The sequence below is a fragment of the Colossoma macropomum genome, unplaced genomic scaffold (assembly GCF_904425465.1).
Source record: "Colossoma macropomum unplaced genomic scaffold, Colossoma_macropomum, whole genome shotgun sequence".
NCBI classification, from domain to species: domain Eukaryota; kingdom Metazoa; phylum Chordata; class Actinopteri; order Characiformes; family Serrasalmidae; genus Colossoma; species Colossoma macropomum.
In genome coordinates this window covers 17,882,217-17,905,448 of record NW_023494810.1, presented here as the reverse complement: position 1 = coordinate 17,905,448, position 23,232 = coordinate 17,882,217, and the positions used below count along the sequence as shown (strand labels likewise).

Below are 23,232 nucleotides of genomic sequence, written 5' to 3'. Positions count from 1 at the left end.
TTTTTTGTGTCGTGGCGTAGTAATATACAATTCAGTTGATGTAAGGCGGTCATAGGTGTGCATATATCGTGGATTTGACAACGGCTTTGAACGTGGCTCAACCAATCAGATTCTAGGACCGAACTATCCATTTCATAAATTTGCATTATGCACGCTGGGTACTGTAGTGTGAGAACACTGACAAACGAAAACATTTGCACATTGTAAGCACACAAAGTTTTTATTAGGGCTGTGTATTAGGAAGAACATGGAAATACAATATGTATGATGGCAAACATGTTATGATTTAATATATTACGATATAGCGTGACACTGTAAGCAAGGCAAAATACTGCGATTTTTTAGGAAACTGCCATAGTATTGGAAACACTACCATATGCAAAAAATCTGAGTGAAAGAAAAAGTCTAATAGGTAAAGATAAATTAGAACAGCTATTGAGCAGTCAGGAGTTTAAACACAACACTAAATGAACCACTGTTTGCCACAAATCTTTGCATAAGAATTATTAATTTAAAATTAATACTGTGTTTTTGAGAATCAATACAGTATCACAAAATATAATATTGCGATACTCAAGTGTATCAATATTTTCTTTCACCCTTAGTTTTTATTTGCTCCATTTAGCCAGGGTCCCAACAGGAGGACATTATGTTCATTCAGAGACAGAGAGAGGACACAGCTATGCAGACAAATTGTGGGAAATTTTCAATGTTGTTGTTCAATTTTATCTCACTACTGCAACACATTAACAGCCATTTAGGTTTTCTTTTTACTTGCACTATATAACATTCTGTTGTTTTACTTCGCTCCCTTATTAGTTTACATGAAAAACATTCAAGTAAAGGGAATCAATTAAAATGAATGCAAACAAAAGTATAAATATCAGTATTGAGTATAGAAATGTGGGCACATAACAATAATGACAATTAGGGTAAACCAAAATAAGAAAATAAAGTTTAAAAAAAAAAATCTTACAATATTTTCCTATATCATCTTTTAACACTTTTATTGAAAGCAGAGCTTATATACTGAAATATATTTTTAGATGTTTTATTGAGAAAACAAATCAAGATTCCTGCATGTATGTCAACACTGATCGTTATTAGTTTCTAAAAAATGAAATGTCTGTTGTGTCTAAGCAGGGAACTGGCCCCTCAGGACTGGAGCTGAATAGCCTGCCACTGGGTTGGGCATGGTGTATTGATGTTATGCTGGGTAATGCAGCTTCTAAGTGTATGTTGAGAGAGTAGAGCACTTTCAGTTGAAAGGAGTGCTTTGAGAATGGGTTCACCACAATTTCCCCATGTACAAACATCTCTGATTCACTGTCAATTTAAAGGATACTGTTACTCTTCAGTTTATGCACATTATTCTACCCTATATTTAATTTTTACATATGATTACCACAATAAATTAAGATGTTGCTAATAATAATAATAATATGAGCTCTAGCAACATGCAGAGAAAAAAGTAGGAAACTGCACAATATCTCCTCAATGTCTCCCGCACACTTTAAAAACCGTTAATTTCTTAATCTTATGGTTTTCTCTGCTACAAGCCTATATTCTTTTGAGCACTAGCGGCCTCTGCTGGGCTCCTGAAGACTCGATAAATTAACCATTTTTCAACACAGTTGGCGGGAAAGTTTCAACACTTCATGAAGCTTCGTCTCGCCGTCACGAGCACGGTGACCTTAGGCTCATGTGCGGCGGTTCCACATCGTTCCATTCCGTTAGCTAGTAATACAGGAGCACTTAGCCGCCACTGCTAGCCACCCGGGAAGCCGCTATGCGAGATGACATTGCTAGCACGTGCAATCCAAGCATATCTCTGATTGGACCGTTTTCGGCTGATCCGGGATAATACTTTATTAAGCGTTTACAGCTGTACTGCGCCTGACTGAGTGAACAGACTGATTCAGCATCAATGCCACACTGAACCCACCAAGACCAGCTGTGAAATTTTAAATTTTAAAACGATCATATTTCGATCGTGTATTAGTACAAATACGAAATTTATCGTTCACACTGGCTTTGAAACAAAGGAACGATCAAAGACAGGGCGGAGGTGACGTCCCTTGGTGCGGAAGTGACGCAGGACTACGTGTTTGTTGATGTTTGTGAGCAGAAGGATCCTGAACCGAATCCCGAGCGATGCTTTTCACACAGGTGTCTTTTATATCGGATTCCCGAATAAACGCGACCATTTAGATCAGCGGAGAGCGTTTATGTATTTATCCCAGCGCACCAATTTGGCAGTGAAAAGAGCTGAAAACGACTGAAAAGCTGTTTATTTACCGGGCTCGACCGGCTCGTATCCGCGTTACCAGGTAACCGGAGCTAGGATGACGATCTTGCCGAAGAAGAAGTCGAGCGCGGCGGGCGTCGCGAGCGAGCGAGCAGAGGACGTGGAACCGCACAACCACGCGCACCAGCATGGGCATTCACACTCGCACGCACTGGGCGTCCGCAGTGGTGCGAGGCCTCGCGCCTCTCCGCTGCCGTGGTCCTCCTACCAAGCGTCGGAGGACCGGCGGAGCGCCGTCGAGGCATCCCCTCAGACCAGCGGTGCGGCAGCGTCGGCAGGAACGGGAGCATCGTGCGAGGGCATGGTGGAACTGCCGTGCTGCTCGGGACCCGGGCTGAGCAAACGGAGGCGGCAGACGGTGTGCGCTGGAGGGATAGCGGGCGGAGGAGGAGGCGCCCCGGGCCCGGAAACGGAGGAAGGAGCAGGAGGCAACAACAGCGAGGATGAGTACGAGAACGGGCTTAGACTGCAGGCGGTGGACCCAGCGACGGTGGAGCAGGTAATAACCGTATAAAAAGAAAAATCGGGAGTCAGTACTGAAAATGAAAAAATCAGGAGTCAGTCACTGTGCTTAAAATCAGAGGTCAGTAATACTGATGCTGAAAATAAGGAGTAAGTAATAATGCTGAAATAAGGAATCTGTTTTGAAGCTGAACACCAGGAGTCAGTACTGACACTGAAGATTGGGTGGGAGTCAGCACTGACGATGAAAATCTAGACTCTTTATTGATGCTGAAAATCAGAAGTCAGTGTTGGTTCTGAAAATGAGTCACAGCTGATGCTGCAAATTTAGATGTCAATAATAATGCTGAAAATCAATCTGTAATAATAAAACAAGCATTTTTATTGAAACATTTGTGATAGATGTTGGATTTTGTATCATGCTTTGATTTTTATATTACTGTATTGTCTAAGTTTGACTTAGTTTTAAAGGAATGGTTTGACAAAAAATCAGGGGAAGACTTTTTTGGTGTTGGTTTTATTATTAGATATTTTTTAGTTTAAGTAGCCCTATGGTAACTACCCAGCTTGGTAGCCAGGAAATATAGAATCTACAGGCATTTTTATTGGACTTTTATTGGACTGTTAATGCTTATTCACAACTAAAAAACAAAACAAAACAATTATTTACTGCATTTTTGTACTATTTCAGTTATTGTTTAATAACTAATAAATATATATTAATTGTTTTTTGATCCTACATGTATTATTTTACTGCAGTTTACACAAATGTTTATTTGCTCTTAACCCCATGCAATAGTTTGCATGTGTGTCATCTGTTTGCTGTCAACCATGTAAACAAAAGTGCTCCATGTCATGCTGCCAAGATGGAAAGTGGGGCCAAATCTTAAACGAGCCAGGCTTTACTGGACAGCTCTCTGTGTGAATGGGCTTTATCTATTCAACTGTTTATGTGGCCTCAAACTGGAGTTTGACTAATATGGCTGGTCAATCACATGATTACAAGAGTTGGAAGGTTAGATTAGAGCTTTTGAAATTAAACTTGAGTACTCAGTTAAAATGTAGGCTACCTTCACAATAGGACGATAGGACACTAGAACAATGAATAGTTTACGTTATAAACCTTTTTTTTCTCTTTTTATTTTTATTTAGGATTAGAATTTTATTGCTTTCATATTGAGTATTTTCGTTGATCTATCATGACTGTAGTTTCAATGTTCACAATTTTGGTAGTCTAAATAAACAGTGGTACCAGTAACTGCATCTTTTCATGTAATCATTGTTATGTATAAACAAGATCTGTTATTATGCTTAGGTATCTGATGCTATATAGACTGGAGCTTAATTTATAGGGAAAAAAAGGCAACTATTTATTATTCAGTATCTAATTTCAGAATCGCTTGTTACAGCGCTCGTTGACCCTTTAAAATGCCAGGTTTATTACATGCTAAGGCTTTTAATTGTTCAGTAGCTACAGTGACTTCAGTGCAAACTGGTTGAGCTAGTCTTTGGTTATAGAAATGTTTAATAAAGCTGGCCTTTTAAGGGGTTAAGATTATACAATATATAATACTTCTGAAGATATATAATTTTTTGTATGTTTTGTCTCATAGCAAGAACAGTGGTTTGAGAAGGCGCTGAAGGAAAAGAAAGGATTTGTCATCAAAAAGATGAAAGAGGATGGAGCATGTCTCTTCAGAGCAGTCGGTAACTATGTCCTGTCAATCTGCTGAAATCTGCCATTGTTATGGTGTTATGGGCCTTTTGTCACAGTGTCTGAATCCGAATATCCTTATATGTAATGTTTTTGTAGCTGATCAAGTATATGGGGACCAAGATATGCATGATGTGGTACGGAAACACTGTATGGATTATTTGGTAAGTCAACACCAAAAGTATGTCCTCTGCACCTTTAATGGCATCTCTTTTATGTCTGTGTAATATATAGGAATCTGACTGAAAATAGGTGGAAAAAAGGAGGGCTGCACACACTCAAAAAGAATTCATAGTAAAAGGTTTTGTATAGTACCAAAAAATGACTAGTAACAGAACTCTTTTGGGCTCCACTTTTTTATTTTTTATTTTTATTTATTAATTTTTTTTAGAACCGAATAAGTTTTCGGTAGAACCTTTAGGTTTTCTTACCTTTGCTTGATTTTAAATGATATTTTCAAGAAATATTTCTTTAAATATGTTTTTTTTTTAAATAATAGATTCTCCATAGAACAGGGTTGTCCAATATTATTTATAAAGGGCCAGTGTGGCCGTAGGAGCACACCCGATTCCTCTTGTTTAAACAGTTAGCCTCTGTCTTCAACAGTCATGTGTGCTCCTGCTTTGTTCAAAGGAAAACCTGCAGCCATACTGGCTCTTTGCAGGTAAGATTTGACATCCCTGCCATAGAACCTTCAGGATGTGTAAAGAACCATGTTTTCCTAATTTTGCTTGCTCCACATGTAAGACTGTTTACACCTGGTTACTTTGTAGTATATTAATTGTATTCTGGAAAGATTTTAGCCAAATATATTTACACTTGGTAGTCAAATGAGTCTCCGGTTAGTCAGACTGAAATCTGTTTGCTGTGAAGTGAGGCTGAGCAAAATATGCGATCCGCTCATTACCAGTTACCTGTGTTTATCCGCTCAGCCTCACTTCACTACAGCCATGTTCTTTGGAAGCCGTTCTCCGAGGGCTGTTCCATGATTATCTTCCTCGCAAACATGTATCACATGCCCAGTGACGTTCCGCATTGTGAGGAGTTTCGGTTGTACTGGGAGGCGACTGTGTCTTGAAGAGACAGATGCATTTACACTGCTATGACTTGGCTCAAATGCATCTCAGACAACCTCCTGAAGTGGTTTAAGTGATCGGATTTGTGTCTGTTTTAAATGCATCTTGGGTGTGTTTTCACTTGCGTTTTTATGTGGCTTAGCCTTATCCAGATATAATCCTGATGCATGAAGTGCCCAAGTCTGAACAGGGTTTCATAAACTGTTCTTTAAAAGAACATACTTAATGGGTTCTCTATAGAACTTTTAGGTTCTATAAAGAACTATGTTTTTCGTAATTTTGGTTTGTCTAAAATATTTTTGCTTTTTTATATTTTGTTTATTTATTAAATTATTTGTTAAAACATTGTCATGTGTTATTTCATGTAGACTACTTTAGAAAATCACTAATATAAATAATTGATTATGTATTACAATGTGAGATTTTGTCCATATCGTGCAGACCTAGTAAAAACGATCCTGAATCACTTTCTGTTTTTTCCATTTGTTTCTTTTTTTTTCAGTTCAGCATTACCCCAGTTGGAAGCGGTTTCTCTGGCTATTTTTAGCCTGACAATTCAGGCCTGTAAGAATGATTGAGTTGATGATGAAAGCTTAAAACACAAGTACAAGGCGAAAGAAACCCTAAAAACTGGCTGAATATTGACATTACACTTGCACTAATTTGCTACTGAGGAAATGCCAGTCTTAATCTGTGGAGCTCATGTAGTTTTGTACAAAAGTCTTAGGCAGTCATGAAGATATGAAGAATATCAGTAACTTTACTGAAGTTTGGTTAGACTGTGGTTTGGATAGTTGGCTAGCTAGCCCATTGATTGATCTAGTAAAGTTATGATAAGTGTTTTCAGGAAGTTATAGCTAACTTCTAAACAGCCCTTTATTGATATAAGTTGTTTATGTACTTTGAATATATGGAATTGAAAAGTAAAATGAAAGTAAAAGGAATAGAGCAAGACTGACCCTTTTTTTGGTCAACGTCAGAGGAACAAGCATCCAGCCAGGGCCATTCAAGTAAGTAGGCTTGTAACTGAGGTCGTAATACTTGGCTGTACCATGTACACTTTCCGCTGCTAATTTTGAATAACTTTGGTATGGTGAGATTTGAGACTTAACTAAAGTTCAAAACAAAAACATACTTGAAATTTGACTAGTGCCTTATAGACTCGACCCCTGACACAGACTTGCATAAAATAATTTGTGAACATCTGTAGTTTTCATTAATGTTCATATTTTTGAAAATGCCATTTTGTGTCAAAAAGTTTTCTTTCCACATTAGACTTTTTTACATCAATTTCCAAATGTTTTCTGTCCAAACTAAACTAAACACTATATTGAGCATGCACACACTTGAGCAGGTTATGTAATGTCCACTATTCGATTTGCTCTGGACCACATGGTGGTGTCAAAAACGTGTCTGAAACTGCGTTGAGCATGCGGAAGCCTGTCATACAGCAGTGCTTTGTTTCATATGTAGGAATGCTAAGTGTACATTGCAACTAATTGTGTTCAATGCTAAAAGAGTAATCAAAACTAATGATGGAATTTGTTTGAACTCATTTCATATGTATTGGAGCTGAGGTCATGTGATCAATCACAGGATGACAGATGTCAGCATTTTCTTCTCTGGTTACCCCCACACGTTACAGCATGAAAACAGTTTAAGTCTATCTGTCCCTGGAGAGCAGTTTTCATAAAGATTAGTGCATCTTGCTTTCAGGTGAAAAATGCAGATTACTTCTCCAGTTATGTCACAGAGGACTTCACCACATACATCAACCGCAAGAGGAAGAGCAATTGTCATGGAAACCACATTGAGATGCAGGCCATGGCAGAGATGTATAACAGGCCAGTGGAAGTTTACCAGTATGGCATAGGTATTTATTATTAAAGACCTCATTTCTTTAACAGTGTGCTCTATTATCAGTGAAAGAAATGCTGATTTCAGTTTCTTTTCCAGAGCCAATCAACACATTTCACAGTATCCATCAGAACAATGATGAACCTATAAGAGTCAGCTACCATCGAAACATTCATTATAACTCAGTGGTGAACCCCAACAAGGCCACTATTGGAGTAGGGCTGGGGCTTCCCTCCTTCAAACCAGGGGTGAGTTCCTGTAATAACAAATTAGTTCACTGATCAGATACTGAATACAATGCAAGTACTATAATTTTGATGCCAATACAAATTTTAAGGAAAAATTTGAATAACTGATCATATTGGCTGATATAATTTTATATAGTCAAATATTAAACAGTTGGCACAGGAGTGGAGCTTTGCAGCATTTTTGGTTGTTTTGTTATCAAAGTTGTTTCTTTTGATTAGCTCTTTTTTCACATAAATGTTTTTTAATGTGTTTATAATGTTATCTTAATGATTTATTGAGCTTAAAGGTCCTTAAAAGGCATTCTGGCAACTTTAAAGGCCATTCTGGCCAAAATTAAAAATGTAACCATTTCTATGTCTGTTGTAAATGACTACTCACTTCTTGCAGTGGTGCTTTATTAGTCTCTTGGCTTGAAAACACGAAAACAATACAAAATCATCAGTTCTGTGAAACCAGCGAGGCCGAGGGAAGCAATGCAGCACTACAGAATGTTACATAACAAATAACATATTAAAAGCTAGTTTTAGGTTGGAATGCCTCTTTAATATTAAACTATTTTACCGGCCATTTAAAAAATTGGCCAGGCCCTATAATTTACCTCTTAAACAGATAATATCAGTTTTACACAAGAATTAAGTCTAGTCTTGGACTAAGTTACAATGCCAGTGGGGATTCACCAATGAAAATCCATTTGAGTCTAGACTTTTTATTTTTATTCTGGGCCTGGAAAACTGGCCCTTAAACTCTGAATCAGCATGTTTTGTCTTTCACTCCTCTGTTGTTGTTCTCTGCACAGTATGCTGACCAGTCCCTAATGAAGCATGCCATCAAGACTTCAGAAGAGTCCTGGATTGAACAGCAGATGTTGGAGGACAAAAAGAGGGCCACTGACTGGGAGGCCACCAACGAGGCCATTGAAGAACAGGTGGCTCGTGAATCATACCTACAGTGGCTTCAGGACCAAGAGAAAGGCCGACAGGTTTGAGCACTTCTGCTTTCATACATAACTGTCTGTTAATCTGAACAGAGAATTTGTCTAAGTAAAGAATTCATGTGCCTAGATTCTGCCATGGCACAACTGATATTTGTCTTTTGTAATGCAGCAGCTGGTGTCTCCTAGTACAAATCTTAGTTAGTTAAAAGAGTACTCTAGCCATTTTTAACCTGACTTTAGGTACAGTATCTGTTGTTGTACCATTGATTACCATAGACAGTGATCTTAACTTATTTCCCTATAGTGAGAAAAGAAGAGACAACCCATTGACTCAAACACTTATAATAGGAGACAGTGGGCAGATACTGAATTCTGTGAATAAAAATACATGACTGTCTTACTAAAGCTATTTTTGTAAAATTTTATCTAACTTTCCAACACTGGAACAACATAGTAAAAAAGCTAGTTCGTTATTTTCACTTTCCCTAAGATTTTCTGGTACCCACGGTGATTAGGCAGAGCCTGTGAAAACTCCACCCACACTACTATTCTAGCGACGAATTACCAGAAATTTTTCCCTGTAGAAAACGTGAGAAAAAAAATGTAGAAAAATTATACAGATTTACAGCTTAATTTACAGATACATTTGACTGAAAGATTTAAGAAAGTGCTCTGCAAAAACAGGTAAAGGTCTTGAAATTTTTGTCTGTGGTAGTTGAGCACACACAACAGATGAAGCGATTAGACAGAAAAACAGCTTTGTCGTTACTCACATAAAAACCTCTGTCTTCTTTCTTTAAGCCACGTAAAGCCAGTGCAACCTGCAGTTCAGCTACTGCTGCTACGTCCAGCTGTTTGGAGGATTGGAGCCGTTCTCCACGCCAGCGAAGCTCCGCCTCCTCTCCAGAACACCCCGGCCCCACACTGCCTGAAAATCCAGCCAAATCCCCCACTTCTGCAGGAGCCACGCTCATGCTCCCTAAACCCCCATCACCTTGTGCTCCAGGTTTGTGTCTATGCTGATTCAAATGTAGTTTCCCTGGAAACAGCAGTGTTTCTTTGTTGTGTTCCTGGTGACCTACAGCACAGCTCAGTTTCAACTATTCCCTGACCCAGCCCACCTGATCCAGCTGATAAAGGGCTTAATAATCAGTTAATGAGCTGTATCGGGTATGTTGATTCAATGAATACTTGAAACCTTGGGGTGTTTCTCAATACCACAGAACGTGAAGAACTGACTTTTGTTCTTAAGCAGGAACGTTCTTGAAAGTTACCTTGCAAGAATGAACTAGCAAAAGCACAAGGATAGAGAACAGTAGTTTGAGATGTGTTGTGTAATTGATATTGCACAATAGCCTACTTCGAATCCAGCTGATTTTGCCAGCATTACTAGTAGTGCTAATTTACTAGTAGTGCATCATCATTATTAGCCATGACTGTTGCCGCAGCTGTACTTACAGCACTTTACAGCAGTAAAAAGTTTGATTAAAGTCCTGAAATTGTAATAAATGAATATAACTGTATGGTATTGGTCATTCTGAATAAAGGTAGGAGAAATCAAAAGGGGAAAAGCGCTGTTGTTGCTTTCATTACTGAGCTGATGTGCTGATGCAGAGGAGGAGATCCATTAAGGAAGGTGAATATGAGGCTACTCGCTTTAGTGTTGCTTATCTTCACCTGTGGCTTACAGTTGGTACCATGATAGATACAAGCTAATGCTGTTTAATTATTTCCTTTTTACTCTCAGTTTTACGGTAAATAAAATATTATTAAGGGGCTGACAGACTGAAATTTCAAAGAGTAAACACACAGGAAATGCCCAAATCAACACAATTACTATGTGCAAAAAACAATTTAATAAATGTAGTAGTTTGTATTTCTTAGATACGCTATTCATGACCCATTTGTTGGTGGATCAAGTCATGAAATGATTTCACTTTGATAGTTTGTATAAAGAGTTGTAAACTATAACAGAAACTTGCTTATGGCTGTGTCCAGAACTACATACACTACCATACTAAATAGTATGTCAAAATAGTACACCACTGTAGTAGTGCAGCCATCAGTATAATAGTGTATGTAACATAGTTGTATGTGGTTTAGGATGCAGCCCATGCAAGGCTGTGGTTTGCCAAGAGCAGGACTAAGAAACTGACTTAAACCAAGTTTACCAAAAATGTACGCAATGTTGTGCAAATTTTCCACTAAATGTAGCTGTTTGATTAATGAATGCTTCTGTTCACCAATTAGCACTGTGCAAAGTGTATGCCTAAATCATCACACACTTTGTATGCATGATGTAGGCATGCAGTTTGTACAACGCTAATTGCTTTACATAAGCTTCCTGTACTTGTTGGCTACTTTAGTTCTAAACTTTCAAATGTGGTTATCTTTTTTTTTCTTTTTTTTTTTTAGGTCCTAGCAGACAGACATGCATTGCACAGGATTGTTCTCCTCCATCTTCTCTTGTATCTCTCTACCCAAGCCTTGGATATCGAACTATAATGCAAGAAATGTCACCTACTGCCTTTGGTAAGGCAATAGAGAATGCACCAATGCACCAATCTGATACCCAGTATTAGAGCAATGCAGAATATGTTTTTATTATTATTATTTATTTATTTTTTTTTTTAAAGAAAATATTCGATGTGTGACACACGCACATAAAGCGATGCAGGGTCGCTTACCTGATGCAGGGAGTGTGTAAAACTAAGGTGTGAATTACTTTAAAGAAGTTCTAAAGAAGAAGCTTTAAAGAAGATTTGTAATATTATCACTGCAGTTTTAGGCTTTGGTCATTAAAAAGTTTTAATGTATTACATTTAGCTTGAGGATGCTTGTAAACACCATAGAAAAGGGTTATTATGTCATCGCTATACTAAACTCAAATGAGATATTAGTTGCAGTGTCAGTCATCTGTCTCTGCTTATCATGACACCAACCTTCCGTATATTTGTGTTCTGGTGATCTCTCCTTGTAGGTCTAACAGACTGGGAAGATGATGACATCTTGGCCTCCGTTTTGGCCGTTTCACAACAAGAATACCTCGACAGTATGAAGAAAAACGCAATGCACAGAGAATCTTCTCCAGACAGCAGTTGATGCAAAGGACAGCAGAGCTTGCAGAGTGAAATTGTGGAAGAAACAGGAACCTGTTTCCAGCTATAATTTGACACATAATATACATTTCTTCTCTCTTTTCACCCCTCTCGTTCTCACCACTATATCCTGATACTTTCCTTTTTCGTTCCTGCCCCTCTTCCCTCATATTATTAAACCCCATGAACCTAGTTAGGTGCATGTTGAAATAAACATTATAAAACTACTGTTTACATATTCTTGTAATTGTTCATTCTCATTATGTTTAACAGTATTTTGCCTTTCAGTGAAAAAAAATCTTTTAATAAAACAGATAGCAGTTTAAAGTGTTTATAATATTTAAATGCAGATGCAGTGAGGCTTTGTAGTCAAAATAAATTTGCCAAATTTGACACAGCATCTTCGCCCCCCAACAACAATTTTATAATTTTATCTTTTTAGGTTTTGAACGCTCCAGTGGTTTAAACAACAGAATTAATTGTGTTTCCATTGGTTTAACAGATTTTTAGCGACAATTAGCCCCACATGTGAGGTCAACTCTAACATTTGTACTTGCTCTGTCTTGGGCTGAATAATTCATAAACCACAGGGTTATGAAATGAAGTTTAGGTTTTCATTTGTAGCAGAGATGATTACTAGTCTTACTAATTGTAAAAAAATATATAGCAAAACACAAGGCAGCATTAATCACAAAAGCACTGCAAGGTAAGCTGCTGAAGCTAAACATCTTTAAAATTTGTAATTATATACACTATATATTATATAATGTATAATTTGAATAATAAAATTATATAGGTCTTCTGTATAGCACACATCTATTATAGCACATTTGATACGTAAAAATACGCAAAGTAGACAAGTATAGATGGAAAAAACACTGAAAAAGGAAAACTTCTTGAAATCTGTTTTATGTGACTGTCAGCAAATGATAGGACACATCTGAGCAGATAACAAGTCTAATTCTTTGGAACGTAAAACATGCTTCTGATGTTTTTCCAAATCTTTATTCCAAAAGTGTTTGATAAGCTTTTGGAAAAAAAGATTCGGAATATAGTCTGCCAAGCACTCTGGAATGGATGAATATGTCGAGACATTTAGAGCTTTGAAACTAATAAAAGATATTTAAAAGCAATTTTAAAGGAAACAGCAAGTAGTGAGTATATTTTCAGAAGGAAAAGGACTTTTATTCTGTATTCACTCTCCAGGATGTGGTTTAGCGGCACAGCTTGTTTTTGCCGAAGAGGGTTAATGAGATGATTTCAGTTTGGGCCAGTACAGTTGATATAGTCTGTCCTGAGTATGATAAACGACTGATTTACCAACAACCAGTTAGTGGAAGAGAGAGTTAATTCTCTGTGTAAATAATTACGCTTGTTGCGGTGTTATATCCAGGAAGCTAGCCAGGATTAGCTAAAGATCGACAGAAACTGGAGCTACAGTAGGTAACTAACAGGGTTCAGCATTTTCTAAAACCTAAGGTTCTTTGTAGACCAACCATAGACTTTCTGGACTAAAGAAAATCCTGTTGTCTCTTGAAGACTGACCAGAGATGTTTTGGGCTGAAGAACAGCAGGTTAGCTAGCTAGGTTAACATTCCCAAAAAGCTTTAATCTGCCGGCTCTAACCTTTCATCATGCTTTGTTTATAACTCAGGATAGATTCAAATGTTTACATTTATGCAGATTCGGCCACATCCAAGTTATTTGAGAAGACCTCGCTAATTGACTGGCTACCTCGCTAAAGGTAACTCTGGCTTACGCTCATTTACCTTTTTGATCTTTACAGTTTTCTCTTTCGTTTTTCAGTGATTATCTCTTTCTGTTTTTACGTAGTAAATCGCTTGTTATGTTGACATGGATAACATGGACAAAGGGGATCAGGAGAGACAAACAATGGACGAAAAACTAGATTCATTCATCTCTACACAGCCTGCTCAGACTGGTAATAGACATAGTTTTTAAAATCTATTGCCATGTTTTGTTCAAGTACTATCCAGGATTTGGTTACCTTAAAATCTGATTTAGAAAATAGTCTTGTAAAAAACACACACTTGTTTAGGCTAGCATATGGCTAATGTGTTGGGTCTATTTTTCTTCTATAGTTTGCAATTATACTGCAATGTTTTATCTTTCCTACTTAAATCACTGAGATAAACTAAAAGATCAACTAAAATGAACAATTATTATTATTATTTTTATTATTATTATTATTATTATTATTCATATGGATTGAAATCAGAGTAGAAGTCATTGTGTCAGTATTCTGTTGTTATGTTCTTCCAGGTTTGCAGGTTTCAAGCGATGTCATCTCATCAGAAAATGAAGCTGACCCTATTGTAGAGGATATTTTTTCTGATGAGGGAGGGGACAGGACAGTTCAGAGTCTAAATGGACACACTGAGGTGCATTTGGGGGACACTATTTTAGAGGATGCCACACAACTGCAAGCAGTTCCTTTGGACATTCAAAAGGAAGAGATTCCAGATTTTGACAAATCTGTCAGTGCCGGCATGTCAGAAACAGATTCTGGTAAAGTGTCTGAAGACTCTGCTCTAGTTGACAATGGCCACGATGACTCTGGTGAGTTTGTAGTGGCCGTGTTAGCTCGGGGGAAGCTGGAAGAGCAGGGGATGGGTTTAAAGGGCACATCCTCACCCCTCTCTGAAACAGGCACTGCTCTTGGGGCTTCATCTCACCGTGATGAGGATGTAACCACAGAGAGCTGGCGGCAGCACCGCAAGCACGTGTTTGTGCTTAGCGAAGCAGGGAAACCGATCTATTCTCGCCACGGCAGCGAGGAGGCCCTGTCCTCCACCATGGGAGTCATGATGGCTCTGGTGTCCTTCGTTCAGAGTGGAGACAATGTCATTCGTTCTGTTTACTCGGGTAGGTTTTTGATTATGTGATTTAAGAATCAGAATCAGAAAAAGACTTTATTCACCAGTTCCGTCACGGATGGGACTACAGTTAACAATTATTTCTGTAATTAATCTATCTGTCGACTCATTCAGTCAATCGACTATTCAGACTTTTGTGTCTGCTTTGGTTCCTCTCCTCTTTGCTATGGCCATCATTTAAAGTTCTGTCTGTGCAACAAGTGTTTTCTTTTTTTATGTTGCAGTGAAAAAGTAGAAGCCATATTGTCCTCTGCACTTCCTGTAGTATATTGCAATCTGTCAGACTGACCACATATGTCATAATAACATAGAATTGAATAGTGATTTCAGTATTTGAATACTGTCAGCTCGAACAGTTAACCGAGTGCTCGAGTACCTGTGCGCACCCTAGTAACAATAAAGGTGCATAAGGGGTGTAACAAACGCTCAGCCTACAGTTCCAAAGTTTACTTACAACACTAGATCTGGGAAGCAGGAGGAGTGCTGGAGTTGTTTATTGTTGCTGATGGTTTGCAAACGTTAGTGTTCAGTAAATGAAATTGCATCAGATGGCATAAAACAGAGTATCCATTCTTGATGATGCGTTGTGACAGTTTTCCATTATATCACTGTCATGAGATAGATGAAGTTTTATATGCATGTTTATTAGTGTTTTTTTGTTGTTTTCTGATAAAATGCTTGTTTTGTTTTTCCTCTTTCTCTCTGTAGATGAGCACACGGTGGTGTTTATGCAGCAGGGCCCACTGGTGCTGGTTTCCGTCTCCAACAGCCGTCAGTCTGAGCAGCAGCTGCGGGATGAGCTACTTTACGTCTATAACCAGATCGTTAGCATGCTGACACAGGCTAGTATCACGCGCATTTTCGAGCACAAGAAGAACTACGATTTGCGGCGCCTGTTGGCCGGCTCGGAGAAGATTCTGGACGGCCTGCTGAACCTAGTGGACTCGGACCCAAGCTTTTTGCTCTCAGCCATCCACTGCCTGCCAATTTCTTCTTCTTTCAGGGACTCTCTCAGCCAGATTCTGCAGAAGGCCATCACTCCAAACCTGGTTTTCTCCATCCTCATCGCTAAAAACCAGCTGCTGACCATCGTCCAGGAGAAAATGGTCATTGAAGATGCCCGGCTTGACCCTGCTGACCTCCACCTCTTGCTCAACCTCATTGGCGCCTCTTCGGCCTTCCAGGCTGGAGAAATCTGGACCCCTATCTGTCTCCCCAGCTTCAACCCGGACTGTTACTTTTACGCTTATATTTCATATCTGGACCCGCCCGACTGCACTGTCTGCCTGCTGCTGCTGTCCACGGACAAAGAGGCATTTTATGCTGTGGCAGAGTGTAAGAGAAAGATAGAGGAGGCCATGCTGGCCCAGAATGCTTTGAGCTCCATAGCCAAAGCCCAGTCCTACAGCGTCAGCCAGGTGGGGGTGTCTGATCTAAGGCATTTTATGTACAAACCCTTTGATGTCCCAGACAACCACCGTCAGCTAACACAGTTCACCAGGTAAACCCAGCAGGTTGCATTTAATGACAGTGTATTTTTGTTTTTTTATGTTTTATTTAATAGAAAGCCTGTCAGTGACAGGAATTATATACAACAAAGCCTGTGTATGTAACTCAGTTGTGTTAGTATTAATGGTAGAAGAAATTAAATAAGTGAAGATAATAACAATAATGGAAACTCAAGGAAGAGTTAAATGTGCAATGTAAGTAAATTAATAAAACAAATTGAGGGATGATATATTGCTAATTATTCACTTTTCAGCTCAGGGGGGTCTTTAACTCTGGTCCTGGAGGGCTATTGTCTAGCAATGTTTGGTTTGCTTGCCTTGCTGAGACACATCTGTTTGAACTCCTCTGTTAATTACCAGGTTTAGTACATGTTTTTTCTTTGAGTAGGACAATTACCAAACTGTGCGTACCTCTGGCCTACAGGATTACAAAAAAACCTTTCAGTGGATGTTTCTTTAAAGAGCTGTTTTTATAAATGAGATGTTGACAGCTATGTGGATATTTTGTAACTGACTTTTTCAACAGCAGCTGACCTTGTCCTGATGATCTTCACAGGGTCACATGAATTTTACAGAAATATGAAAAAAATTGAAGGCACATGATTTCTTAATTTAGTCTGTTTATGCCATCAAAGACCAAGACGACAGGAGTTTGAAATCATTTTTATTAAGAGCGTTCTTTCTGTCATGGGATTAAATCTGACTCAGCTATACCTTTTGTCCAAGGAGCCTCCCCGTAAGCAAATGCTCAAGTTTTTTGAGAAAAAAAATGATAAAGGGTTTCCCCTTTCCCCTTACCCACAGTGTTGTCAGTCAGCCAAGACTTGTTTGGTGATGGATTTCTTTTTTTTTTTTTGGTAGTACATTAGCTACTAATCCATTACTAATGCATCTAACAAGTAATGGAAGCATACACTCCATCAATCAGAATTCCTCAATGCTTGAATCATCACACACTCAAACCACGTCAAACCACATTAGGTACTCTAAAATAGACTTGCTTATGTTGTTCTGACTCTTTCAGTATGACATATTGTCATCTATAAAACTAAATAACAGTATGCAATCTACAAACAAGATTACATACTGAAAAGTCTATTACTTGGGTAAAAGTACTATAATCTAGTAAACAAAATACTCTAAAAGTATGACATTTTTTACTCAAGTTGAATTATAAACGTACTGGCTCCTAGATGTACTTAAAGTTAAAAAAGTAAAAGTATTTCTTTGAAAATAAATTTAACAGGATATCTGTTCGTTGAGGGTTACAGGTACACATGCATGAAACTGAGCATACATTGTGGTTTATACTAGAACTGCATACATCACCCTTCACAAAAATCCACTCGTCTAGAGCACCCAAACAAGTTTGCTTGTTTGATTTCCAGGCCAGGGCCTAAGTGGGACTTGTTTTCATACCAGGAATTACATGATGCAGACCAGCTCACGCCAAACTGAATATACACTCACACACTCAGACACAATGCGAAAGTCCTTTAGTGTCATAACATCAGGCTATATGCTATTCCTAACAGTAGTGCAGTCATCACCCTACCTATTCCAACTCTTCCAGCCTAATACAAAACTACTAATCAGCAACTAATCAGAAAGCTGGATTTACATAAACACAACCAACACTGCAGCATCTTCACTACAACACATGCGATCGCTCAGCACAAACACAACCTCTGCCCTGATAAGATCACAAAACATGTACACACTTAAAAAAAGGTTACTGCCAGAGCGGGCAGACCCAATAAAGACGACATGAAAGTTAAATTAAGCATCTGATATGTGAAGACGATGAAAAGCAACACAGCAATCTTATAAACTTAAACCTAATCATTGCAGGCAAAAGCATAGTGCAACAAACATGTTTGTGGCCCATTTATGTCTTACCTATAATGACTTGATGCACTGAAGTAATGTTAGATATTTGCTTTGACATTTTCTCAAAGCCCATGCCAGCTTTTGTAGTAAAAGAGCACCAAATGCACAGAAAACCGACAACGATATTTACGTTTGTTTTTGGATTTGGATGGGTAAAAATGGGTAGAAATATACTTTAAAGGCAGATATACTTTTAAACATCAGTTTAGCAATGAGCTTCAAATTTAAAATTGGTATGCTGATAACAAATTGAAGACTTGAAGCATAAGTAATAAACTCTGTAGAGGTCTGCCTGTTGTGTTAACCGGTACTAAATTGGATAATATTGTGGTCAGATTCACACTGTCGTGCTAATATCTTGAGGCTGAAGTTAGCTTCTTATTGAAATTTTCATTTCACCTTAAAAAGACCTGCAGTTGCACGCTAACATCCATTCTGGTGTCTGAATGTAACTGCTACATCATTTAAGGTGGAACGGGAAATGAAGTCTCAATTACAGTCAGCAAAACCAGGGCTGTATCGCTTGAGTTCAGGGCCGCTGGTGTAAACCCTATATTACTGTAGATATACATTAGGATGTAACGTTTATAGTTTGTTTGAGCTTTCTTGTGCTTTTGTGTGTGAGTTTAGTCCTAAGCTCACAGTAACTGGCCCAAAACAGTTACTGTGGAATTGTCCTGACTCTGCTGATCACCCTCTCTGGCACTGAGTAAGGCCACAGTTTCAGGTTTTTTTCAGACCCATCGTCCGCATTAAGCGCTGACTTGAGGCTGTCGCTTTCTTTGGATTTGATTATCTCATCTGTTTAGTTTTTCTTCCTTTTCCTATTTGGGCACTGCTGGGGCCTCTAAGCCATGAAAGAAGCCAATCACAGGTTCACTCTGCCCCTCCCCCTCCCCTGTTTTATATCCAGTAAGATTCTGATTTGTGCTTCATTTTGTGCCTAACTAGAAATGCCTGCTTAAAAAAAACATATGAATAAATAGATTGATTAAACTAAAGTAACGTTTTGAAAATGTAGTAAAAAGTACAGATTTTTTTTAATGTAGTGAGTAAAAAGTATTAAGTGCCAGAAATACTCAAGTAAAGCACAGATACCTAAAAAAAATACTAAAATACTTACCTCCTCTGTAATAATAGTACTTATAAAGCTGAACTATGTAAGGAAAACTGTTTAAATTTGATTTAAATTATCACTGTAAGCCTGTGGAAATCTCTCTAGGGGACACTATAGAGCAGGCATGTCAAACTGGAGACCTTCTGAGCCAAAACGCTGTGGGGTTTAGCATTTACCCTCATGTAACACTCAGGTGTGTTTAATGAGGCAGTGTGCTGATGTCTGCAGTGTTTTGGCTCACAAGGACTGGAGCTTGAAACATGCTACAGAGATATAGAGTAACAGCAACCTCTGTATAAATCCCTGGCTAATTTCTGTAAAACTGCTTTGTTAAAGTGTTTATTGTAAACAGCTCTATACAAATAAAATGTAATTTAACTGAGTGTGTGTGTGTGTGTGTGTGTGTGTGTGTGTGTGTGTGTGTGTGTGTGTGTTTGTGTTTGTGTTTGGTTGTTTCTGTTTTCTTCAGCCCAGAGTTGGAGGCCCCATATAGCAGTGATGAGGAGAAGCTGAGGCTGCTGGACTTGTACAGAGATTTACACAGCCGAATACACAGCAACTCACGCCCACTCAAACTCATCTACCATGTCGCTGAGAGAGAGACGCTGCTGGCCTGGGTGAGGGGTTACTAACTGCTGTCATGCAGGGCTGCCACTAAATTCTGCCTGTGTGATTAATCTGTTTACTATTGTTTATTTTTTTTATTAACTGGCCAGTCTAAGTGTAGTTTGCCTTCTGTGCCTTTAAATGTGGCATTCACCCCCACCCTCGATCTGCGTCGCCTATCAGCTGATTGTGCTGAAAGGCAGTCTGTCCGTATTGGCCCATCTCTATCAGGTGTGTTGGGAACTAAAACACTAAAATGGGCAAAGCAGAGCCTCCAGGATCAGGTCTGGGAAACACTGCTTCATGTAGCCAAAGCTCTATAGCAAGGTCAGGAAATTCTGGTTGTGAAGGGCTGGATTGTTTCACAGTTTGCTGAGGTTTTGCTTAAACACGCCTGAGTCAGCTCAGTTAACTACCAGGTTTAGCTGTTGTGTTAGAGCAGTGAAATCAGCAAACTGTGTGGGACCCCAGCTCTCAGTTCCCGACTGCTGTTGTTTGACAGTCTATTCTGCAATTTCCTTAGGCATTAAAAAAGTTTCAGTTGATTTGTCTAACTGCTGTTGGGCTTGGAGAAATATGTTGCTCATAATAAAATTATAATATTAACATGGTGTCTGCAGGCACTTGTAAATTTCAGACAAATTAAGTCTATTTAAGGACCCACAGTCACCCTGTAATGAATTACAGTGCAGTTGAATGGTTGGCAGCCCTTTTGATGAAATGCCTAGTTTTCAGTTTTCATAAAGTAATTTGTATAATCTCTTCGCTGCAGGTTACAAGCAAGTTTGAGTTGTATACATGCTTCAGTCCGCTTGTGACAAAGGCCTGCGCTATTAACGCCATCACAAAGTTGCTGAGGTGGGTAAAGAAGGAGGAGGACCGGCTGTTTATACGGTACCCACCAAAATATTCTACCACCCCAAACCCTAAAAGCTCCAAAGGAGGTAAGAGCAGTCAGGCAGACTCTGCAGATAACGGCTCCCTGCCTGTCCTCTAAGGAGCAGCATGGTCCTGCCTTACTCCAGTGACCTCTACTGACCCCAATCACCCAACCACCCCTACTGACCCCCCAACACTTCTGCGTTTCAGATACACACAGACTGCCCTGAACGTCATGGATCTGACCGCTGCACTATGTCCAAATCCTCAGCAGCACTGTGGAAGACTAGCATCTTTCAATTTAGTAAACAGAACTCAAATGCTCAGTTTGTGAAGAGAATACTTCAGTATTTGTCTTCCTAATCTCTATCTACTGAATTATACAGATTTACAGGTTAATATATGAATGCCTTTGATCAAAAGAATTCATGAAAGTGTTCTACAAAAATACGTGTGTTACATAAACATTTACTGACAGAATTCAGTAACTGCCTATTAACTTTGTTTTCTAAATACAGAATACAGACTAAATACACATGAAAAATCTATGATAATTGACCATGCACTATAGATGCAGCTGATAGAGATTAGACTGAAAGTCGCTGGTGTATTCCTTTAATGTTTAGGATATAGTCAGTAAATTAGACGTAATTCAAAATATTATTTTAGTGAGCTCAAAAAAGACTTTCCGATTGTTTGAATGAGGTGTTCATGGACTGGATTTTCTACATGGATTTGTTTTGTTGAAATGATAATCCAAACACTTTGTTAAATAACCTCTCTAGTTTTGCTAGAGTTTAAGCTATAGATCATTTTTTTTTACTAATTCAAATCATGGTGTACCCCTAAAGCACTGTGGCATTCGCATTCCAGACCAAGATAATTTTGATTGAATTGCTGCCCCTAGCTAAACTTAGTGAGTTTAAGGCTGAACTATACATGAAAATTCCAAACATTTCTAGACACCTGTTCATTCAGCTGCTCTTCTGAAATCAAGGGTATTAATTGGGAGTTTGTCCCCATGCTCTGCAGTAACAGCCTCTACTCCACTGAGGAGGCTTTACACTAGATGTTGGAACACTGCTGTGATGATTTTATTGCATTCAGCCGTACAAAGATTAGTGAGATCAGATAGTTACTGATGTTGGATGCTGAGTTCTTGATCCCAAATGCCACTCCAACTCATCCAGATGGTTCTCAACCCTACAAAGAATGCATTTCTGCTTCTCTACAGCTGAATCCTGGAAGCTTTATAGCCCTCAAGCAGATGCTTGGCATTGGGCGCATGGCCTTAGGCTCATGAATGGCTGATCCAGAGACCATGCTGTTGGCAATGCTCCAATTCTGTGGAGATTGTGTGCGCAATTGAATGCCTGTCATGGGGCTGTACCTTAAAGTTGCTGAATGCACTCATTAGAAGAGGTATCTGGATATTTTTGGACATGCAGTGTATTTGTTCACAAACATTGTTCACATGCATCATTTTATTGCATAAAGGAGAGTTTGATGCAAGAGCCTACTGTAGGAAATAATGATTATATCTGGTCACATGGTTCATATATGACCAGATACAACCAGTATTTCATAACATTGCCCAAATTTGTGTCCCCTTTTTTTAAACCAAAGACCTTCTCTTGTAGCATAAATGAGTAAAAATGACCCTTTGCAACTGTAGCTGGATCAAACTGTCTTGCTTACAGATAAAAGGTATTTAGTTACAGCTACCTTGGTACTTGTCAGTAAGTACCATATTTGTTCTTGAAATGTTTTGATTCATTTTTTCTTTTCTTTTTTTCTTCTCCTACTGTGCAACTGAAACGGGTCTGATGAGTTTAACAACTGCTTATTTCCATTTAAACTGAAAAATAACTTATGATTTTATGATATCAAGTGTATTTAAGTACATTTTTGACTTAAATTATCTTGTCACTTCATCTCAGTCTTATGGTATGTATTGCTATTGTAAATTGCTAGCAATAGCGCATTCTGTTATTTACCACAGTTACATTACACTTCTGGCATGTACAAACAGGCAAAACGTGTTTAAAACATTAACTACTTCAAGCCATAATGACAAATGGCTTAAAGAATATTTTTTTGTGCTTGACTACCATTGACTGGAGACGTTACATAAAAACATCAAAGATAACAAACCATGGAAACAGTAATGCGAAATATTTGTGTTCTCAATGTTTTCTCTTCTGGAACCTCTGGGTCTGTTCTCAACACTTCTGTTGAGAAGATTGGTGCTGTAATAAATCTTTAGGTTGCTCAATTTCTGTGAGGTGTCGTTTGTTCATTGTGTGCGTTTCTTTAAAAAATATGATTGCTTTTGCTGTGGAATGTTATGATGATTTGAAATGCGATTAATTACAATTAGCCAAAGATAAATAGAGGATATTTTCTATATATTTTTAAATTGATCTACAGTTTTTTTTCAAAATTAGAAAACTTGTGATACTTGTCCACAGAGTGATGTCACCACTATATTTAGGAAGGGTAAATGCTGCTGATGGCTGTGCAGTGAGCAGCTCTTTTTTTTATGCATATTTTTTTGGAAATGTTTTCACTTCAAGTATCAGCTCATTTTTTTAACCGTTCCTGTCCCTTGACTTAGCTCAGATGTGCCTTTTAACA

The 23,232-nt window shown here is 38.5% G+C and overlaps 2 protein-coding genes across 4 annotated transcripts; both read left to right on the top strand.

The window, feature by feature from the left end:
* Positions 1 to 2,111: 2,111 nt before the first annotated feature.
* otud5b (OTU deubiquitinase 5b) lies at positions 2,112 to 11,932 on the top strand. Its single transcript, XM_036559790.1, has 9 exons — positions 2,112 to 2,807; positions 4,384 to 4,477; positions 4,584 to 4,648; positions 7,277 to 7,433; positions 7,517 to 7,665; positions 8,463 to 8,645; positions 9,402 to 9,606; positions 11,016 to 11,132; positions 11,581 to 11,932. The coding sequence occupies exons 1-9, from the start codon at positions 2,346 to 2,348 to the stop codon at positions 11,700 to 11,702; spliced, it is 1,554 nt and encodes a 517-aa protein (XP_036415683.1). The 5' UTR covers positions 2,112 to 2,345; the 3' UTR covers positions 11,703 to 11,932.
* An 819-nt stretch (positions 11,933 to 12,751) lies between these two features.
* Positions 12,752 to 22,870, top strand: mon1bb (MON1 secretory trafficking family member Bb). Of its 3 annotated transcripts, none has more exons than XM_036559641.1 (7): positions 12,752 to 13,141; positions 13,382 to 13,442; positions 13,532 to 13,640; positions 13,982 to 14,584; positions 15,304 to 16,096; positions 19,580 to 19,727; positions 20,489 to 22,870. In XM_036559641.1, exons 3-7 carry the CDS (start codon positions 13,553 to 13,555, stop codon positions 20,711 to 20,713), a joined length of 1,857 nt encoding a protein of 618 aa, XP_036415534.1. In that variant the 5' UTR covers positions 12,752 to 13,141; positions 13,382 to 13,442; positions 13,532 to 13,552; the 3' UTR covers positions 20,714 to 22,870. The 3 variants fall into 3 exon arrangements, with proteins under 3 accessions (XP_036415534.1, XP_036415535.1, XP_036415533.1); XM_036559642.1 differs by having other exon boundaries at positions 12,752 to 13,442; positions 20,489 to 20,660; positions 20,806 to 22,870; XM_036559640.1 differs by having other exon boundaries at positions 12,753 to 13,272.
* The last annotated feature ends 362 nt before the right edge of the window (positions 22,871 to 23,232 follow it).

Bases quoted from the DNA above. Each gene is read 5' to 3' on its own strand.
- otud5b (XM_036559790.1), top strand. From the start codon at position 2,346: ATGACGATCTTGCCGAAGAAGAAGTCGAGCGCGGCGGGCGTCGCGAGC. The intron at 9,607-11,015 runs GTTTGTGTCTAT...TTTTTTTTTTAG, and splicing joins CCCATCACCTTGTGCTCCAG to GTCCTAGCAGACAGACATGC. The intron at 11,133-11,580 runs GTAAGGCAATAG...CTCTCCTTGTAG, and splicing joins AATGTCACCTACTGCCTTTG to GTCTAACAGACTGGGAAGAT.
- mon1bb (XM_036559641.1), top strand. From the start codon at position 13,553: ATGGATAACATGGACAAAGGGGATCAGGAGAGACAAACAATGGACGAA. The intron at 13,641-13,981 runs GTAATAGACATA...ATGTTCTTCCAG, and splicing joins TACACAGCCTGCTCAGACTG to GTTTGCAGGTTTCAAGCGAT. The intron at 14,585-15,303 runs GTAGGTTTTTGA...TTCTCTCTGTAG, and splicing joins CATTCGTTCTGTTTACTCGG to ATGAGCACACGGTGGTGTTT.